Genomic DNA, 16,348 nt, shown 5'->3' on the forward strand with positions numbered 1-16,348 from the left:
AAGAATCTTAAAAAAAAAAAATTTTTTTTAACTTTTATTTATTTTTGGGACAGAGAGAGACAGAGCATGAAAGGGGGAGGGGCAGAGAGAGAGGGAGACACAGAATCGGAAGCAGGCTCCAGGCTCTGAGCCATCAGCCCAGAGCCTGACGCGGGGCTCGAACCCACGGACCGTGAGATCGTGACCTGAGCCGAAGTCGGACGCTCAACCGACTGAGCCACCCAGGCGCCCCTGTCACAAAGAATCTTAAGATTGAGAGCAATGGAGAGAAGGGATGGACAAGGAGTAACTTCAACTTCTTACTATCTTTTTAGTTCACTGTGTGCAATAATTTGTATCTGTGAAAGAAGTCAAATTTATGGAATGAAAGGTACTACTTATGATTTACAAAGCAATTTAATAAGCTGAGAAGAAGCATTTAGTGAATTAAATAATACAGGGAGTTTTGGATCTGTAATTGATATACATTCCATTAAAAAAAAGAAACACTTTGTATTAGGTCACCACACAGATTTATACAACATTCAAATGTATAAAAACACAAGCGAGTAAGTTCCTTTGTGACCCCAACTGAGGTATCTTTTCCTTAATTAATCCTAAGACAACCAGTTTTAGTAGCTAACACTAATAAGTTTACAAAAGTATAAAACACCAAAACACCTTAAGCAAAGACTCTTTATTTTTAAGAAAAGTATGTTTTCTCATTTTCTATTCTTGGCATAAGTTTTAATTCTTCCCAGTAGAACCAAAACCTCCTGAACCCCTTTCAGTGTCATCCAAAACCTGAAAAGACATAAAGGTGGTGTTCAGGTGGTTAATTTCAGACCCTCTTTCGGTTCTCTCTAGCTCCTAATCTGTAAAAATTTTTTATTCCATCTGTATCATACTTTCAAAAAGGAGATTACAGGAAGAAAATTAAATTTTAAAAAAGCTCCATAAATAAAATATTGGGCAATTTTCAAAATAGCTAGAGAAATAGAATTTTAGAGTATATTTAAATGATGTATTATCCAAAGTAATGCTACATAACAGCCACGAAAAACATTTCAAGAAATTCTACGATTTTAATTTTGCTTAAAATAGGACTATTGTATGTGCTATTATTTAGTTTCAAATAGCATATGAAATGCTTGAAATTGTAGTTTTCCCTTCACTGAAGACGGTACATCAGTTATTCCCAACTCGGCTTTTATGACACTTACCTGAACTTCCTCTATTTCTGGATAAAAAATCCGTTCACAAATGAGCTGTGCAATTCGATCACCCTTTTTGACTTCAAAAGAAGAAAGAGTTTATTACTGATATTTTATTGACACATTCTCTCTATCTTGCCTTAGAGGAGTAAGCATGTGTTATTTAGACACTCCTAACTCTGAAAACTCACATTCATGTGATTGTATGTAGTTAACGTACCTTCAAACTTTTCTTTGCCAAAATTAAATAGTACAACACCCACATTTCCTCTATAATCTTCATCTATGACGCCAGCTAAGGAAAAGAAAAACAGCATTAGCATGGTTTTTATGCTACCAAAACACTGAGAGCGTATGATGACCTCAAAATCACTTTTCTGTAGCTGTGAGGTCTTTAGCCTTGCAAATGGGTAAGTGACTCTTGCTCTGGAACTATGTAAAGTCTCAAAACTAAAAAATGATATTACTAAAATGCAAATACATAGAATTCATAAAACGGCCCTGATTTTCCAACCTGTCACCCTTACAAGTGGTGACCGTTTCCTATTCTAAACTGGGAATAGGGACTTAGCATCTCAGATAGGTCATCCTGAATTGCTCACTCCAAAACCACTGTTCTTCTGCTGCACGCCTGCTAAAAAGACTAGGAGAAAATAATGATTGGGTTGCAAAGGCTTTTCCTGGTAGCAGCTTCCCACTAATATCCAGATTGAAATGTGATTGAGTCATAAATAAAAAATGTCAAGAAGCCTGAAGATCTGCTGTGGAAGAAGTCAAGGCTGACACACTGTTAAGTGGCAGTCTAGCAAATATCAGAACAGTCATTTTTGCAATAAAAATGGAGGTGAACCTTTCAGTTCATATTCTTCCTTTCCTTTTAATGTGAGCTACCATCCTTTTTTAGAGCATGATCTCCCAGAAGACATTAGCACATAAGCTTAATAACAAGTACACTTTTATGTGAAACCATGTGTCATCAGTACCTGTTTGAGATTATAAACACAAGGACAGCAAATCTTTGCAGGAGAGAAACTTGCATCAGGGCCCTGCCTTGGCCCAGAGAGGTACATTTCTCAAGCTTGTTAGCATTTCAGTTTGGGTCAAGAATTTGAAACATTTCCATAAACACAAGCACAGATCATACAGGTGCATCAGGACTTCCCATTTCCTCTTTTAATATTAAGACAGAATTCACAACTCAATGGTTTTCAGTGTATTCAGAATTGTGCAACCATCACTACAATCAATTTTGGGGACTGTTTTCTTTACCCCAAAATAAAATCCCCTACCTTTTAGAAGTCACTTCTCTTCCTCTTACCTCTACCCACCCTCCCACCCCACCCCCTGCCAATTTCCTTTTATATATGTTCATTCTTTCCCCTCTGTTTGGAAAATGATAGGACTCATGTGATCCTAATTAAATCCTAATTACTAGTAACACCCTCCTCCTAAACAAACAAACAAACAAACAAAATCCTCAAAGGAAAAAAAACCAGGAATGTACCTCAATGGGTATTAATATTGGTTGGCCAGACTCATAATTATTTGAAAGTAAACTGAAAAAAAAAATTTAAGAACAAGGTTAAGCATTCCCTTTCAATTTTCTCAAAGAGTGGGGGGGGGGGGGGGGGCAAATTTTTAAAAAAGTTCCAGAACGGGGAAAACTACTCAGATTTTTCCAGTGGATTACCGTTGAAGTTTAAATGAATCCCTGTGTTTTATGAATGAAAGTGAATTTAAGCATTCTTAAAAGTTCCTGACACAACACTTTTAAGAGTTTGAATTAAAGTAAATTTTTAAGTGGGAAGAGTGAGTATGAAAGTAGCAGAAAGGCAGCAGAAGTGGTTCATATCATGTCTAGACTGAAGGAAACAGTCTATTCTTTTCTAGTTGTACAGAAACAAATTCAAAGACTAATTCAAAGAATACTGAAGCCTGTCTTCTTTCCCCACTGCCACCTGACCATTCAATTAGTCCTTAATATGTACTGAAAGAATTGATAGAAAGATGGGACCAGCTGTTTTCTATATTATTAATATGCGGAAAGTTCTGGCTGTAGAGAACAACGTGGATCAGATTCAGTGTAGAAACCCCTGCAGAGACCATGCTGTTCCATGCTGGGACAGATGACTCCAGAAGGCCATGTAATCTCCAAGTTGGAGATCTGAGCAGTCTAGTACTCACTTATCTAGAAAGGGTTCAAGGAAGACAATGGGGACCAATTTCTGAACTCTTGGTTTCTACTTTATAAGAAAAATTTTACATTACCCAAACAGTACACGTACATAGAAAGTAAAAGCTAATAATGTTCCTCTACCCTCCTTCAGGGAGCCAATGTTACAGTAAGAGATTCTACGTATTACTTTCTTTTTTTCCACTTAAAATATCAGACATCCTTTGCAATTAATATATAAATAGGAATCTTAGTTGTTCTTGAAAAAATTTTTTTAATCTTTATTTATTTTTGAGAGAGAAAGACAGAGTGTGAGCAGGGGAGGGGCAGAGAGAGAGGGAGACACAGAATCCGAAGCAGGTTCCAGACTCTGAGCTGTCAGCACAGAGCCCAACGTGGGGCCCGAACCCACGAACCATGAGATCATGACCTGAGCCGAAATCGGACGTTCAACAGACTCAGCCACCCAGCTGAGCCACCCAGACTCAGCACCCCTTAGTCATTCTTTTTAAATCCGAGATATGGAAATACAGTACCATTATCCCTGTGTAACTATTCTCTTACATGCTATCACTCAGGTTGCTTTTACATTTTTGCTATAATAGACAAAGCAGTCCTTTACAGATGTCCTTGTGTATTCGTGATTTTCAATCTCATCAAAAACTTTCCGAAAAGCACTTTCCTTATCAAAGGGTGTGTACACTTTAAATTTTAGTGGATATTTCTGGATAACTTTGTGAAAAAGGTGTAGCAATTCAAACTTCTATCAGCAATATTTAAGAATGCCCGTTTCCAAAGTCCTTGGTAGTACCAGATGGCAACAATCTTAAAAAAAAAAAAAATTCTGGCCAATGTGATGAGTGAAAAACAGTATCTCCTGGCTTTACTGTGCATTTCCCTGATGACTAGTGAGGCTAGAATTTTTTTCTCTGCATATTTGTTGCACATATGTATGTCCTCTTCTATATTTTGTTTACGATTTTTTTCCTTATTTGTTTGGGCATTTAAATTCTTTTTCCTGTGGCCTGCAAGCATTTGTTTTTACTTTCTGGTATCTTCTACCATACAAAAACACTCCCTTTTTGTAAAGGCCTTTGCCATATATCTATAAAGTAATCCGAATCAGACTCATGGTTGAATGTCTTGAATTCTGCAAAGCCAGATATCTACCAAGGTTTTATGCTTGGCACACAAAAATGTGAAAAGCCCTTTAACTCACTAAAAGAAATGAAGTCGTTTGAAGTCAATTAAAATGTATGGCAGGAAAAAAAAGTGCCCTCAATTAATACTTTCTTGTTTTTTAGCATGAATGCTAATAGTACGAAAAATCCAATAGTTCCAAGTTTATGTATTACTCAAAGACAATTTGACCTTCAAGAAAAACCCAAGACATTCTTTTTCTACATAAGGAACATAAGCATCAGGGATATTTCTCTTCATGAGAAAGCAAAAAGTATTTTGAAGTTATCACTGGAAAAATCATACATTGGAACTGGCAGGGTAATTAACTGACTTCAGGCAAAAGTTTTACTGTGTCAAGACTTTGGCATGTCATTTGTTGGAAACCTTTAGTGAAAACTACCCACACCTACCAGATGTGGATTCTGAACAGAATCCTGCATACTCAACTTTTCCCTTTGACCCTTATTTACAGCCTGGGATTTCTAACAACATCTCTCTTTTGAAACAAAAATGGTGGCCAACGATGATAAACCTGTGCCTAAGAGACATTTTTAAGACACTCTGCATCCAAGAACACACCACAATGTGATTTTAGGAATAATACCACACCAACCACCAGGCAAACTAACTTTCCATTTCTTTTACATGAATTTTTTTTTCAGGAGGTTGTTTTAAACAGCAAAAATGAGTAACAAAGTCAGAAAGAAAAAAAAAAGCTGCCCCATTTAAAAAAAAAAAAATCCGTGAATTCTCTAAGGGACAAGAAATATAGCTTCTGGGGTCTAATACGTGCCAAGCAGTGTTAGATGCTTTACATGTATTCTCCTTTAATCCTCCCATCCTTCTGAGGCAGGCACACTAATTTCCATTTTATGGAAGAGGAAACTGAGGCTCAGAAAAGTAATAACTAGCCAGTTAATGACAAAGCTGGGACCCAAATCAAGTTGTTACTCCAAAGCCCATGTTCCTTTCACAACCCTTTGAAATTTCTTTAAAAATATATCCAATCTTTTATATCCTAAAGTTATAGTCCTCAATTACCATACTTGATGTTATAAAAGTATTTTTGGAAAGCAAGCATAACCGAGTCCAGGCAATTCTCAACCCGAGTGGGCTGTCCATTCTCGCTGTCTGTGCCAAACTTGGCTCCTTTTCAGTCGCTAAGAAAGGACTACTTTGAGGATTCTGTCTTGCCTCACAGCACCACCTAGTGACACCAAGGGCAGACAGAGAGACGGCCCAGGGACAGTACTCATTCCCTACTTGAGGCCTGCAGTGCAGGTAACAGTGACTTTATTCAGCACAGTGCTTGCTTGGTGCAGGGATGGGGTGAGGTGAAACCCACATTGAATTGCAGTGTAAAGAACAGAGGGACTGTAGGGGCGCCTGGGTGGTTCAGTCACCCAGTGGAGTGTCCACCCAGTGGAGTGTCCCACTCCTGATTTTGGCTCAAGTCTCAGGTGGTGACCTCAGGGCCATGGAGGTGGAGGGTGGCGTGGAGCCTGCTTAAGATTCTTTTTCTGCTTCTCCCTTGCTCCAGCTCCCCGTGTACTTTCTCCCTCTCAAAAAAAAAAAGAACGGACGGATTAAAGGATTGGAACCATGGATGAAGATTCCAGTGTTCAACATGTCAACTTGGGCTCATCTCTGAGACAGTTCTTCATCTGTTAAAAAGTAGCTTTGTAAAAATGGAGGTGTTTAGAGAATGAGGCATACCCACTTCTTGGAGGGAGAAGACGTCTAGTTAGGTGAAGCACTCGGCTCATAATGATGGGAATTAAAGTCAGAACAAAGGTCAGAATTTCCCTACAGTGAGGGGTGGTTAGGGAACCTACAGCAAGAGGACAGCACAGACTGGGGGCTCTTCATGAAAGGGGCTCCATGACGAAGTTGTTGGCTTTGGGAGACCTGAGTAAGGCTTGATTATAAGGGAAATCAGAGCCACTGAGGACTTGTTTGACAAGAAACATAGAAAGGGAAGCATAGCGTTTTCTCTTCTCACTCAGGGAAAGATTTTCTTTTTATATTTTGCCAAACAGGGATGGTTCTCTCATGCAAGTTAAAAAATTTCTTACAAGATTGACCTGCATTTTCTATAACTTTGGCTTAAAGAATTTCCTTCTTTTTTTTAAATTTTTTAAGTATTTATTTATTTTTGAGAGACAGAGAGCGAGAGTGTGTGTACAAGCAGAGGAGGGGCAGAGAGGGAAAGACAGAGAATCCAAAGTGGGCTCTGTGCTGACAGCAGAGAGCCCTATGTGGGGCTTGAACTCTTGAACTGCAAGGTCATGTCCCAAGTCAGATGCTTAACCGACTGAGCCACCCAGGCACCCCTTGCTTAAAGAATTTAGTAATTACTGCTTAAGTATTTTTTTTAATTATTTAAGCAAAACATAATTGCTTTAAAATGACATAAAAGCTTTTCCTACCTTTCTAAAACTAACTTTCTTCTAAGAATGGAGTCATTTTTGGACTAAATGCAGATTATCACTAAGCCAAGGCAAAAATCCTATCCATCAGATAATGTCTAGTTAGCCTATTAGTAAATTAACATGTATTTCACATACTGATCATTTAAAATTAGATATAATCAAATAATACTTGAAACTACCTGATAATTTGAGAGATGGAAATTTCTAAAAAGGCAAAACACAACAAAATTCATTTCCTTTTGTTGAAGATAAAAATAAGACCTGTCTTTTAATTACTACCTCTTAAGCAAAGGCAAAGTGAATACATACACATATTTACAGAAGGAAAACGTAAACACATTACCTCCTACATCTATGAAGTGTTTCGCAGCCAGGCCAGAACGGGGAGCTAAAAAAGAAAAAGAAAAACAAAGAAAAGGAGAAGTTGGCTACTTTAAGGCACGTCACTCTCCTCCCCTAGAACATCTACATCTTAACTTTAGCAGATGGTCCTGGATTAAAGAATATATTTATTATACTGTGTTAAAGGAGGAAAGTGCAGAGAAACCTGACACAGTTTAATTCAAAAGCTGCTTAAACCACTCCCACAGGACTTGGGGCCATGGAGGATGTGGAGAAGGTGTGGCAGTGAAGCCCTGGGCTGCTGGGGTAGACTGAGAGGTGAGCAAGCCGAGGCGACTCTTTTAAGAAGTCTGGCCACAAAGGGAGGACTGTGGCTGGCAGGAACACAGGACTGAGGAAGGAGACTTGTTTTCAGACGGGAGGTCTGGGCATATAGTAGTAGAGATGGGAAGAGGGCAAAGGAGGGGGCGGGGTGAAACAGGCATCAACTTAACCAACCAGTGGCAAAGCCTAGCCTAGAACCTGGGAATCCCACTCATGATGCAAATGCCAAACAACCCATCTGTATAAACAAATGAACCAGAGGAAGAGAAAAGGCCTGGTATCAGTCAAGCAAACTGTCAAAAAAACAAACCTTAAAAACTCATTCCCACTATGCTTTTTATTCTTAAAATGAAACATAAAAAGCTAACATTATACCTTATACTTGCTGACTTGAGCAACAGGCCTATCGTTAATTATTCTAGCTTCTAGTTTTCTGTTCCAGAATACTTCAATCAGGCACTTTGTCAATAAATGCTGCCTCTTCCTGCTTTTCCTTTTATTTCATTCCATCTCCCTGATCTCCCCTCTCCCCACCACAAATATTCTCAAAATGCAGTCAAATACTGCCAAAAGGAGATGACAAAAGAACCCATCTTGTGATTCTTTTAAAGGCGGAAGTATTAGCAGTTCTCACACTCATGGCTAACAAGATGGTGGTAGTCCAGCCCCTTCCCCACCACAGTTCCATTTGTGCCTTTAGGTTTACTCTGAAGTTAAGTTCCTCTGGAAGAAAGTTTTGAACTCTCCAGTGACGGGTGATTTGCTTGCCATTTTGTCATAGCTCCTCCTGCTATAAGGCATACCCTCTAGTGCCCTGAAGGGTATCTCTTGACAGTAATACACCCCATGGGAGGACACCCAAAGGGGGAAAAGGCTGAATAAATGGTCTGACAGACTCTGGAGTGAGCAGAAGCCAGAAGTTTTACTTAGCCTTATAATGCCATGTGCCATTAACCCCAGCCTGCCTCTTTCCTTACGTAACAAATATTAGCCATTCTCATTACCGTCTTCACATGTGACCTCATATACAATCTGATCCTTGGTGGGGGAGCTCCAGTTAAAAATCACCTGTATTTTCAGTTTCTCAATGAGGAGTTGAGAGAACACACTCCTGGGCCAATGTGAGCCTCCTAAAAGCTCAAGGAATCAGAAAAAGAGGGAGGCAAAAAGCAGATAATTACATGAAATCTAAAGTTTCCAAATGGCTGCACTTGCCATTATAGTTGGCACTTCTTTATTTTAGGACACATGCCAAACAATATCCATTCCCTCACTTATACCCTAAATGGAACTAAGATAAAGGAACGGATCATAAAGGAAGAGCCTGACAAATAGTTACCCATGTCTTAAATCACTTACCTACTCTTCCATAGCACCCAGAAGGAAGAGCTATCTGAATGTCCGTTTTCACAAGGACTTTTTCCATAGGTGGTACTGTATAATCATAGGCACTAGGAAAATAATGAAAGAAAGTAACCAGTATTTATTCATAAAAGTGTTTCTATACGCTCTTCCTTGTGACTAAGAATTGCTTTAAATATATTTCATAAAATAATCACAAAATTCATGCAATCTTACATTTCAGTAACCAGTCTAAGAGTTCAGTACTCGAAGTTTCCAGTTCATATAAAAAAAAGCTTATGAAGAAGATAGTGGTAGACATTCTCTTTTAGTCCATCATTAAAATTGTGCTACCTTTAGATATAGTCATTCTGGCAAATATTTTGGTTTAAGAGGTATCAACATGTAATTTTGTTGTCCCCTGAACAAAATTTTGCTGGGAAACTGAAATACGTATTAGCAGGAGGGGGTGGAAAAGCACACTTTTAAAAGTTGTATGCTTCACTAATGCGATATAAAAAGAGGAAGATAGGGGTGTTCACGTGGCTCAGTCAGTTAAGCACTGAACTCTTGATTTCAGCTTGGGTCATGATCTCACAGTTCCTGAGTTCGAGCTCCACATCAGGCTCTGAGCTGACAGCTTAGGGCCTGCTTGGGGTTCTCTCTCTCCCTCTCTCTCTCTCTGCACCTTCCTGCCCCCCCCCCCCCAATCATGCTTGAGCACTCGCTCTCTCTCTCTCAAAACTAAATAAATAGGGGCGCCTGGGTGGCTCAGTCGGTTAAGCATCTGACTTCGGCTCAGGTCACGATCTCATGGTCTGTGAGTTCGAGCCCTGCGTCGGGCTCTGTGCTGACAGCTCAGAGCCTGGAGCCTGCTTCGGATTCTGTGTCTCCCTCTCTCTCTCTGCTCCTCCCTGGTTCATGCTCTGTCTCTCTCTGTCTCAAAAATAAAAAAAACATTTAAAAATAAATAAATAAATAAACTTTAAAAAAAAAAAAAGCTGTGTTGCATCTGTTCTGCTAGCCTTGGTAGTTAACCAAGCTTATCAAGCTGAAGCCTTGAACCTCACAGGTTGGGGACAGAGCTGATCACTGTCAATAGGCCCTGGAGAAGGACACTGCTGAGAACCCAATATTCTAAGATCCACCCATCAAATGCTGCTACTATTGCTCTTACTGTAGCCCCCTTCTTGATAGAAATTTAAGAGATTTTACAATGAGCAGAACTGCTAAGTTACTTTGGAGACCTTAGTGAAAACTAGTAAAGCAGTATTAACATTTTCACTTCTTTCATTGGAATTTCCTCTTTCCATAGTTAAGCCCTAATTTATTAAAGAGGGAAGTTATTTCCATGTCTATCTCAGTATACAGTCATCTCTATTCATTAGGAGGATGTTAAAGTATCTTAAATCAACATCTCTCATTTGACTCACAACAGTGCCCAGACATGATGCAGTCAAACTACATCACTCCACGTTTAGCCACGAAAACTAAGGGACTGACCACATCCCTTTCAGCTCTAACAGACTATACCTCACCTTCCTTTTCCTATTGTCACACACTCCTTTCTCCCCTCCTCCTGTGCTTATGACTGAGACCAGTAGTTCTCACATTAGAATTACCCGGCATGCTTTAAAGTAAATCCTAAGGATTTAGTCCTGTATTAAACACCCATAACCCCCAGTATCACTTTTCACCTACCTTAATGGTTCTAAGAACTGGGCACAGTAGTCAAGGGAAAAAAGCACTGAATTAAGGGTCAAAAATTTTATTACATTCAAGCCCTTGAGCAATCAGTCCCTCATCTGTAAAAAAGTAACACTTATCTACTTCAGGAGTGTCCCGAGGATTCAATAAAAGTGCCCACACGTAAAGGCTTTAGTAGAGGGAAAAGGTGCTGAACAAAGCAAAGGGTGGTAGGTAGTATTACTGACATTCCCACTGCTTTTCTGATTTGTACCCTTTTGTCATTCCCAGTCCTTGGGCAGAACTTAAATATGGACATACAGAAAAATTTTACAAATCCTTTAAGGCAGAAGCATCGTTCATGAATCCTCCTCATGTATTTTCATACTCAGCACCTAGACTTAGACTCAGCACCTTAGCTTCTCTTCCTGTTGCCCACTGCATCACCCTCAGGCCACTCCTTGAAGGCCAAGGTGGGCCTTATTCATTTCTACCTTCCACCAGGAAAGGGTAAAATAAATGTTGCAAAACAAATAATGCCTTGGTGGGCATTTACATGTAGTTACCATTCTGCATGCTTATCCCAAATCCTTATTGAATTTATGCTAAAGAGGAAAACTAACATTTTCAACAGTAAAAAAAAAAAAAAAAGACTGAAATCCTACATAAATGCAAAAGGAGTTTGTTTTTGTGATCTGTTAAGTGAAAGTTTCAAGCTGTAGCAGCAGATGGCAAGAATATAAGCTAACCTGAGAACTCTGCAACTCCAGGCCTGCACCTTCTCTGCGTGGGGTAGGGATGCCACGCGCAGAAGGCGGCGGGAAATCCCCACTCACCTGTACAGGTCGTAGCCCGCGGCCCGCGCGGACCCCTTGCTCGGGGCGGTGGCGTGCTCCGAGAGCCGGACAAAGCGGAGCCGCATGGCGTCCTCCGCAGGCCGAGCCCGCTTGCTGGGGGAGATGGTGGGTGTCGCTTCAGAGCAGGGCATGGCAGAGCAGAACGAGAGAAAAAAGGGAACAAGTGGACTCAGAATGAGTCCAGCCGCCAAAAATGTAAATCTCCCGCCAACAACTCCTCGCCCCGCCCACCGACCCCCGGACGAGCCCACAGTTCTGGCTGAGAGGGGAGGCGAGATTTAAACCCTTCTTGGAAAGCGGATTTGGGAAACTACTGCGCCTTTTCAAGCTTTTCCAACTCAGCGCACGGGTCCAACCTGCGCGGGGACGGCCTCGGTGGCTTCCCGCACACACAACAGGAAGGAAGCATTTCCCTAGGGGCTGCTCAGGCTCCCACACCGCTCAGACCACCGCGGCTTGCTCGGGGCCCGCCCGCTGGTCTCCTCATCTCCCTCCTCCTCCTGCTCCTCCTCCGCCTCCTCCCCCAACCTGGGCGGCCCTGGGGAGGGGCGGCCGGGCTCCCAGCCTCCCCACTCCCTGCAAGGTGTGTCCTGTCAGTCTGGGCCCCGACATTACTGGCGCCGCGGCAGCCCCGACTCAGGCTGCGAGTGCTGGACAGCGGCCGGGGCGGCCCCGCGGCCTCTGCTCTCGGCGCTGCGCTGCGAGCGTCTTTAAACACTGAGCGGAGCAAACACGGAAAGAAATGGTAGCCGAGAGCCGGGCGAGGGCAGACGGGAGTCATTTGCCCCGAAGTTTGGGCGCTGGTTGGCTGGCCCGCTCCCGCAGGCGCTCTCCGGGTCTGCACCCTAAAGATACGTCCGGGTAAAATGACCTCGGAAGCAATAACCGCCGCCGCCGTCTGACGAAGAGCGCAAGGAGGCGGCGCATGGACCGCCCTCGGGCTGGCGCAGGCTCTGGGCCCCCGGGAACGAGGTCTCCGCCTGCCTCCTTGGACCCTCATCTTTTTTGTGGTCTCTGTTTTCCAAAGCTATCCGCGAGGCTCGGGGCCTGGGCCCTGCGCGCTGTTGAGTTACCTGGGGCGGCGCCCCCCGCGGCCATGGCTCCGCAGGTTCTAATCTCAGGGGTCCCCAAAGCAACGGAACCGCACCACCGTGCAGATGACGGCCGCTGAGCTCAGTGCTACGTCCCAGGCCATAGGCCAGGCAGCGTGTTCCATTCCTTACAGTACCCACAGTGCATGGCTTGTTGTTTACCCTTCAAGGGGGCGGGGGCAATCATCTCCGGATGATCCCAAGGATAATTCAGTTGAAATCCTAGCACTGTTTCATATGACCCCACAGAAACACAGAGGGGGGACCCCAGTGCCTGGGATTCGAACGAAGATCCTGGGCTACCCTGGAATAATTTACAATGGGGATGAGGAAATAACTTTCTAGATAATTGTAAATTGACTTTTCTAGGATATAAAGATCTCTAGTTATTTCCAGAACTGATGCAAAAATCTGAAAACTAAAATGAAACGCACCTTGTCAAGATAAACGCAAACAATAGGTCAGTTTTAGAAAAATGACAGAAACGTTAGGGTATTGTTGAGGAAGTTTCCAGACTTCCCTGCTGTGCCTTTCCTTATTGGCCCCACCTCTGCAGTCTCTTACTGGTGCCATCTAAATGTTGGAATTCCTCCGGATGAAGTTATGGATTATACTCCACACTCTCTTCTCTTGCCTTTAAACATCTACCACTTAAAGACTCCCCAAACTGATATCTATAGCAACATGATATGGGTCCTGCTACTTCTCTAACCTCATCTAGAGCCATCATCCTGCTCACCTCTGGTGCTTCTGGCCACAGTGGCTTTCTAACCGTTTCTAGACCCACCAGACTTACTGCCTGGGAGTCTGTGTATACACACCCGTCCTGAGTTTATGTTTCATGTGTTTCCAGTCTCAGCTCATCTCAGAAGGGCTATTTCTGTTAAGGGAAGTCCCTCACCACCATTTTCTATCACAATAATTTTTTCTAGTCACATCACTTATTACTACAATCTGTATTTCATTCATGTCTTATGTATGTATGTATGTATGTATGTATTTTTGCTTGTTGTCTATATGTTCTAGTAGACATAAGCTCCAGAGGACAGTGACCACATATGTTTTCATTCACTAATGTATTCCTGGGGCCTAGCTTAGTGCCTGGATCAGAACAGTGCTTGATAAATATTTGTTGTATGAATGAAAGAGATCTTCTTGCTTGTTCTGTCAGGACCCTGTATAGGATCACTTCTCAAAATCTTTTGATTTTCCTGTTTACCCCTTTAATTTGTAATCAATTGTGTTTTGTTTTGTTTTTCCATGTAATGTTTTTTCAAGGCCTGCAATGAAAAACTGGCCTACCCCTCCACCAAAACACTCCCCCAAAGTTCACTCCTCAGGGGCAATGCTTCCAACTTTTTTGGCTCTTTCTTCTGGAATGTAACCCCCTGTTTCTAAATCGCATGTTGCTATTTTTTTAGTGGCATAAAAATTATCTTTAAAATTAGGGTAGTTGAGGATTAAGTCTTTTACTCCTCTTTCCACCCCATTCTGCAAATAGTTCTGTAGCAATATTTGGATAAGTCAGTAGTATTTATCATGACTGTGTAAATATCATTCACTGTTGAGATGAGTAATGTGATATTATTTTTTTTTTACACCTGTCCCCCTCAAGTTAATAAATATGTTGTTCTTCCATTTGTCTTTGGTGGTGGTGTTTTTGATTCACCTATTGCTTTTTTCCAAATGCTCCAGGGGATCTAGTACCTTACATCTATCATATCAAATGAAACACTGAAACACATCAAATCACCTATCCGTTTCAATTTCCCCCTCCCTCACCCCTCCATTCATTCTCTTGCTCCAAAATGTGCATGTGACTCTCTAGTCCTGCTGAATAGCTGTCATCCTGACACTTCCCTTTGCCCTTCTCTTATATTGGAGCCTTGGTTTTAGGAATCTAGTATCTTCCTTTTAGTTTATTCCTTTATTTTGCTGAAGCCCTTTCTCTAGTAATTTCCTAAGGAAGTTCACATTAGAGATTCAGTCCTTGCATATCCTAAAATGTAATAACTGTAATGACTCCCTTTACCCAGACTCAAATAAAAGTCTCACTTCACTTATGAAACTTACAACCAGCAGTGAGCTCTGCCTTGTCTTATCTCTCACAATATTACCTTATCATTGATTAGCCATATACAGCCATTGTATAATTGCCTTGTGATATGCATTTTATCTTTCACTTTAATAAGAGTTATTAATTTGTATGAAACCTTCAAAGCATCTACTTCAGCGTTTTATACAAAAGTGACTTGTTTGGCTCTTTGTAATCCCTAGTCCCAGGAAAGGATTCTATTTCTTCTGTTAATGTGGATAAAATGTTTATTATTTTCACTTTGCATCTGAGGACATTTTAGATTAGAAAGAGAAAGGGGTATAATCCAACTGCAAAAGGTTAGGGCTCCAAACCAATAAGCATATCATAGGACATTCCTTAGGACAATTGAAATAGAACTTGATATGAAAATACATCTTTAATTCCATACACTACAGCAAAGAACTAGACATGTTCCAACCATAGTGTATTCCCTGCTGTTTTTTTAATCACAATATAATTATCCTATCAGTCATGCTGATTAATTCAATTACATACGTCCAGTGCCAACTTGAACCTGTTGAGAATGTAAGTCGGTACTTTACAAGCCATGTTGTCCTTCCTATCTTGACCATTGTAAGATTTTTCTGTTTTTAACAAGGACTTAATGTGATGGTTACTTCATGCCAAATATATTTTAAGTGTTTTATGAATATTAACTCATTTAATCAGGACAACCAGAGGAAACAAGTGTTATTATACCCATATTACAGGTGAGGAAACCAAATCACAAAGGATTTGCCTATGATCACACAGCTCACAAGTAGAAAGAGATAGAACCAAGATTCAACTCGAGGTCATCTGACTTTAGGGTCCCTGCACTTAGCCACCGTGCTCTGTAGGTTTACATGTGCCTACTGGGACTGTGGTGAACTCTTCTTGATGCTAAGCCTGCTACTGACTATGTTCCCCAGGTCTGGGAAAGATGTGTGTAGTAAATTAACCAGGCATTCTTAGCTTCACAGTTGTTCATGCCCTTCTGGTTGAGACACCAGGCCATACTCTGGGTTTTTCTAACATCACTGGCTGCCTCTTCTCAACCTCTCTTCCTGTTCAAGATAAAAAGCCTTGGAGTCCTGCTTCCTTTTTCTCTTTCTGTCAGATCTTCCCTTATCTAAAATTAGTTTCCTCCTAGGGTAACATGTAGTGCTTTACCCTATTTGTTTTTTCTTCACAGCATGTACTACTATGTGATATAACATATTTATTCATTTCACGTGTATGTTGTATGTTTCCTCCTCTAACATGTAAGCTCCATGATGGACTTGAATCTATCTTAATTTGGGTTCTTTTCAGATGTTCTGTTTCTTTTTCAAATTGTATTATTATTCATTTTATTTTAATTAATTGAATTATTTTACTATTTCACGTTTCCCTTTAGTTATTTAGAGATTTTGCTCTCTGATTTATAATTTTAGATAAAACATGCATGCTTAATTCATCGGTGTCTAAAATCTGAAACAAAGTTATTGTCTTTCTTCTGGATAACACAAGGATCTTCGGATGCTTTAATTTCATTACCCATTCTTTCAACATATATAAAATTATTATCTAGTATTTTAGGTGTATCTTTTCTTTGAATCTCAATAAACATTATTAGTATCACTACATTTTAGAATTATTTTTAAAAAT

General features: G+C 40.9%; 1 protein-coding gene across 3 annotated transcripts; it reads right to left on the reverse strand.

Moving 5' to 3' along the window:
* Positions 1 to 679: 679 nt before the first annotated feature.
* On the reverse strand, positions 680 to 12,754 carry DUT (deoxyuridine triphosphatase). Of its 3 annotated transcripts, none has more exons than XM_015063440.3 (7): positions 12,604 to 12,754; positions 11,510 to 11,645; positions 9,006 to 9,097; positions 7,324 to 7,368; positions 1,414 to 1,488; positions 1,203 to 1,273; positions 680 to 783 (listed from the first exon to the last, which is right to left on the reverse strand). In XM_015063440.3, exons 1-7 carry the CDS (start codon positions 12,626 to 12,628, stop codon positions 727 to 729), a joined length of 501 nt encoding a protein of 166 aa, XP_014918926.2. In that variant the 5' UTR covers positions 12,629 to 12,754; the 3' UTR covers positions 680 to 726. The 3 variants fall into 3 exon arrangements, with proteins under 3 accessions (XP_014918926.2, XP_026923002.2, XP_014918925.2); XM_027067201.2 differs by lacking the exon at positions 12,604 to 12,754 and adding an exon at positions 12,059 to 12,545; XM_015063439.3 differs by lacking the exon at positions 12,604 to 12,754 and adding an exon at positions 12,146 to 12,410.
* Positions 12,755 to 16,348: the final 3,594 nt, after the last annotated feature.

This window comes from Acinonyx jubatus, chromosome B3 (assembly GCF_027475565.1).
Source record: "Acinonyx jubatus isolate Ajub_Pintada_27869175 chromosome B3, VMU_Ajub_asm_v1.0, whole genome shotgun sequence".
Classification (NCBI taxonomy): Eukaryota; Metazoa; Chordata; class Mammalia; order Carnivora; family Felidae; genus Acinonyx; species Acinonyx jubatus.